The sequence below is a fragment of the Dromiciops gliroides genome, chromosome 2 (assembly GCF_019393635.1).
Source record: "Dromiciops gliroides isolate mDroGli1 chromosome 2, mDroGli1.pri, whole genome shotgun sequence".
NCBI lineage: Eukaryota > Metazoa > Chordata > Mammalia > Microbiotheria > Microbiotheriidae > Dromiciops > Dromiciops gliroides.
Window position 1 is genome coordinate 404,828,130 of NC_057862.1, and position 5,039 is coordinate 404,833,168.

At 45.9% G+C, this 5,039-nt stretch overlaps 1 protein-coding gene across 1 annotated transcript in view; it reads left to right on the forward strand.

Moving 5' to 3' along the window:
- Nucleotides 1–447: 447 nt before the first annotated feature.
- Nucleotides 448–5,039, forward strand: part of SALL1 (spalt like transcription factor 1) — a 15,464-nt gene continuing 10,872 nt past the window's right edge. Inside the window, exon 1 of the mRNA XM_043986702.1 lies at nucleotides 448–608. Coding sequence (XP_043842637.1) covers nucleotides 533–608 — 76 coding nt within the window. The 5' untranslated portion in view covers nucleotides 448–532. The remainder of the gene's footprint in view (nucleotides 609–5,039) is intronic.

Here is a 5,039-nt window from a genome sequence, read left to right on the forward strand (position 1 = left end):
TGGGTCGGCCCAGTCTGAATCGGGGAGCTGAGGAGAGGGGGGGAGCTGTGGGATGGGGGGGGGGGGGGCTCGAGGACGCGGACGGGGACGGGGACTGAGGAAAACTCGCATTCCTACAGAAGGCAGGCCAACAGCGCCTGCCGGAGTCCCAGCCGGTTGCTAAGAGGGTTAACACAGTCTCCGGCTCCGCTTTGGGGAGAGACAACCCCGCGGCCGGCTTATTGGGCAGGAGCGGCAGAGAGACAGGGGTCTACAGCAAATCACGAGCTAATTGATTAAGGCGAGCGGGTTTGAATAGCGCTGGCCCGTTGCCAATCGCCTTTCAAAGAGCCCCTCTATGATTAATCGCAATGCATTATTGATAATCATAATTATAGCAGGACACATGCGCGCTGCGCGGAGGGCCGGGGAGTCGGGGAGGGGGGCGGGCAGGCGGGAGGGGGGAGCCACCGCCGCCGCTCGATTTCCGTAATTTTGAGAAGATTTTTTTTTAGTAATTTTTTATTCTGCCCCAGCCGATGTTTGAGCCAGCATGTCGCGGAGAAAGCAAGCGAAGCCTCAACATTTCCAATCCGACCCCGTTCTGGCCTCGCTCCCCCAGCGAGATGGTGAGTCCCCTAGCCCGCGCAGCGCACACACACACACTCACACTCGTACCTCCACACACTCCACACAACCCCACGCGCTCCGCACCAACTTCCCCGCCGCCACCACCTCCAGACTCCTAGTTTCCTCTTCATCCTGGAGATTTTATTTTAAATATATATTCATTTTTAAAACTCTCTCTCTCTCTCTCTCTCTCTCTCTCTCTCTCTCTCTCCCCCCCCCCCCCAAAAACAAACCCAGATATTCACATAGCTTTAGTTTTAACACAGCTTCAAGAGTTCTTGGTTTCATCCAACGTTTTGTGGGGAGTGCAAGAAGGATATTTTTCTTTCTCTTTTTTCCTTTCTTTTTTCGGGGAGAGGAGACCCGGGTCGTGGGGGAGGGGAAGAGTGAAGGAAAGGAAGAGGGAGAAACTGGACGGTGTGTCCCAAACGGATCCGGGATTGGGGAAAGGACGCGAGGACCGGGACTCGATGTCCCTGTTACGGACCGGTCCTCTCCGCTGTCTCTAGGACTTGTGATTTCTGCCTCCTCCCCAGCCTCGCCGCCTCCCTCATACATGCCCTACCGCCACCCTTTTGGTGGACCGCAAACCCTTCGGCTCCGTCGCCCCAGGATAGACCCCTATCCCTTCGTCGCCCCAGCCCTGGCTCGGGAAAGGAAGTTTACTTCGTCGTCCGGAGCTTGGCTCCGAGTGGGGGGGGGGGGGGATGGTGAGGGGGGGAGCAGCGGCGAGAGATGCGCCTCTCCTCTCTTCTTCCCTGCCCCCCGCCTCAGCCCCAAACGCACAAAACCCACACCTCCCTCGGGCCGGCTGCCCCGGGTGGTGGAGATAGTGACGGGATAGAGGGGTAGAGATTCATCTGGGGTCCCAGGACTGGGAGAGAGCGAATACAAGGTCGGCTTGCCGCTGACTTGGCTGGAGCCCGGGGGCGCAAGCAGCCTTTTGCCCTAGGTCAGTGGAGCTAACTAGAGGTAAGGACAAGGGGCTTAGTTAATTCGATTCCCACCCTTCATCCGCCCCAGCATCTTCTGTGTTGCTGGAAATGGGGTGAGCAGGGGAGTAAGATCGCTCTTTGGTTCCTTCGGCTAGGTAGGGTTATCAGGCTGACAAGGAGCTGTAGAAGGTGGGAGAAGGGGATAATTTAAACATCCCCCCATTCTCTCTCCTTCCACAGCAAGTGGAAAGTCACTAGGTGCTGAATAAGAAGGAAGTACCGCAAAGTTTGTATGCTGGGGGAGCAGGGACGAAAATTGGGGTGGGAGGGAGGTGGGAGCCGGGGCAGAGAAATCTACCTTTGGCCCCTTAGTAGTACAACTTCTGGGCGTTCTCAGAACCGAGGCCCTGAAGGAGGAAGTCGGAGGATCTCCTCCTTGGGATCAGCTGGGGCTACCCGGGACATCCCGATTTGGATCTCCTCAGGCCGTCTTTGGGAAAAGGTACAGTCCCCAGCCTTCCCAGCTGGGGTTCCAGGCCTTCGATTCCTTTCCCATTCCCTCCCAAGACCCGAAATTGTCCGGTAGTGGAGGATGGGGATGGGGGGAGGAGTTGGGAAGAGGAGACGAAGGAGGGAGCTTAGGGACCAGGGCACCGCTCTGGAGGAAGACCTGGGGCCTCTGTGAGTTCAGCCCTGCATCCTCCTTCACACTCATCTTAATAACCCAAATTCCGAGACCCTGAAGAAGTATGCCAGGCCTCTGCGGTCCTCTGGTCCGTGGTCTGCGTGCCCCCGGGGCTAGCTTATCCCCTATTGCCACCCTGACTCCCCGGATTATACCAGAGAAGCTCAAGGATGCGAGAAGGCATCAGAGAGCCCCCTTCCACATCCCTCACCCTCACTCAGTCTTACGCTGGAAATTGGGGTTTAGGGGAGGGGGTGAAGAAGGGGAATCAGAAGATTGAGAGTCCAAAGGAAAACCCTCTGGCAGTAGGTCTCAGAGCTTCGGTTCCGGTACCCCAGAGACCCGGAACAGAACTTGGGGGTCTACGCTTGCATATAGTGGAATATCTGTTTTGCAAATAATTTTCTTATTTTCCACTCAACCTAAACCCACCTAGAACCGGGAACCACGTAAGAAAAGGGAAATTGAAAACACCCGAACTTAACCTCCTTAAACCTGTAAATACTTGAGCAATTAACTAATGAATTTACTGGAAGTAAAAGTTTTCATTTATATATATATATATATATATATATGTTTTGTTTTGTTTTGTTTTTTTACTTTCCCAGATGGTTCTGTAGCAGTCCCCCACAAAGTTTTTGGTGTCTGTTCATTTTCCTTTTTGCTTATGTTGTTACTTTTAAAAGGCATTTTATTTTATTTTATTTAAGTTTTCAAAATGCAGGGCTCTGGCAAACCTCATTTGCTAGATGGAAGACTTTTTCTTTTTCCCTGTCCCTACTCTGAAATGCTGAATTTTCATAGTTAATATTTCTCATAAAGGGTAGCATAAAAGAAGTTCATTACCTCATTTTCTTAAGTTTATTTGAGCGGGCAAGGTAAGTTAATTAAGTAAATAAGTGAGAGTCAGGGTTTTTTGTTGCTTTTTTTTTTTTAAGTGCTAGCAGTTAACTATTAGAAACAAGGTAGGAAACTTCCCTCCCAGTCAGGGTCCTTCACCTCAAACCCCCTCCTTCCCCCTAGTAGTAATGGTTCTAGGTTATGGCTTTTTTTACATGCTTGAACAATAAGTTTTGTCGAAGTTGCCTGGAGGGTAGGTTTTGTAATAGTGTTACAGGATTTAGTATGTTGTAATAATATTAGTATACAACTAATCCTACAGAACACTAGCCTTAGAAGAGTGCATTTCCAATTCCCCACACGGCGCTTAGTATATTTGTGAGAAAGATGGAATTTGATGTGCATTGTAGACCTAGGAATGACCACATATATGTGGGTATACATGTATATGTGTGTCTACATGTAGACATGTATATTTCTCTTTGAACCCATCACTTCAACAGATAATTCAGCACCCCACCTCTACCCACACCCTCAAATCATACTTCAGCCCCGTTTTGTTTTTTTTTGTTTGTTTTGTTTTGTTTTAAAAATAATTTTCCCCAATAAGGCAGTTAAAACATCAGGAGGGAACTCAACATGTCAACAAGGATGTTTAAATTATGGCATTATGAAATATTGATGAGATAAGGTTATACTTTATCTTTATATAAACAGTTATACATACTCATCACAGTCTGACCTGGCCACTTTAGATTTGTGTATTTTCCCCCAAAATATGACACAGGAAATTGTCTTTCCCCTCCCCCTGACCTAGGAAACTTCTTTAGATGTGTGGGCACAGTTGTTTAAGTGAGTTTTTAAGACTAAAAGCTCATATGTATGTCTGATTACAGAAAAGGTCTTAGTCATATTAAGGATGTGTTCTTCTAACTTTGCTTTGCCAAGTAAGAGGAAACAGGAATATATCTTTGTCATCTTTATCATTTAAATTATATTTTAGCATATCTGTAGACACGAGAATTACATCTCAGGCTTCTGAATTATGGGAAGGGGGGTTGAAACTGGATAATATTACTTTTCATTGAAGGGATATTCAACAAGTCAAGAATCATTTGTCAAAAAAATGAATTTCCCTTTGAATGGTTGTTTCTCTGCATTAATAGTTCTGAGAAGAGGTAACACAACATTTATATTTTAAATGTGTTTTTCTGGAATTTTGGATTTTAGTTACTTTTCCAGTTTTTCTTGTTTTTGTGCATTTGGTTTTTATTTGGTTGGTTTTGCTTTTGAAATAGGATTAGCTTTGTGGCCTAATCAACCTCCTTCAGATAGGAGAAAATGACTTTATTGCTCAAAATTTTTGAAGTAAACACAATTTTGAGAGAAAAATAGCATCCATCCATTATAGATAAAGAATTTATTTACCCTTCAATATAAAGAATCATAAAAATCAATTCTTCTGTTTATATTAATAATGAATTTCTATTATTTACTGAAGTAATTTACTCATTGTGAGCAGGCTAATGGGCCACACATTGATTTCTGGACCCAAAAGGTTAGTGAGAACTGTAATTAATTGCTTTTTTGGAAAAAGCGACACCTGCAAGATAGGGCAATTGAAAGGAATCCATGTTTAGTCAGGCCTATTTTAAGTTTGCTGCTTAATGGAGGACCCCAGAGTGAGAACACATTCTTTAGGCTAGGAGGATACATTTATACAAGTTTTATAAACCAAGTTTAGTAATATATGTGATGCCATGTGTGTATTTCTGGATCTTGGTATTACATGTATGTCTCTTCATCTCTGCCACTGTGGTGCTTGTATGTCTAATTTTCTTTCCCGGCACAAGTGGCTGTTTATAATGTTTTTCTGTGTTTTTGTTTCTTTAGGCCTTGTTGTGTAGCAAGGTGATTTGAACAGCATAGAGGTCCCTTGGAGTGCTTTTAAATAAAACAAACAAACAAAA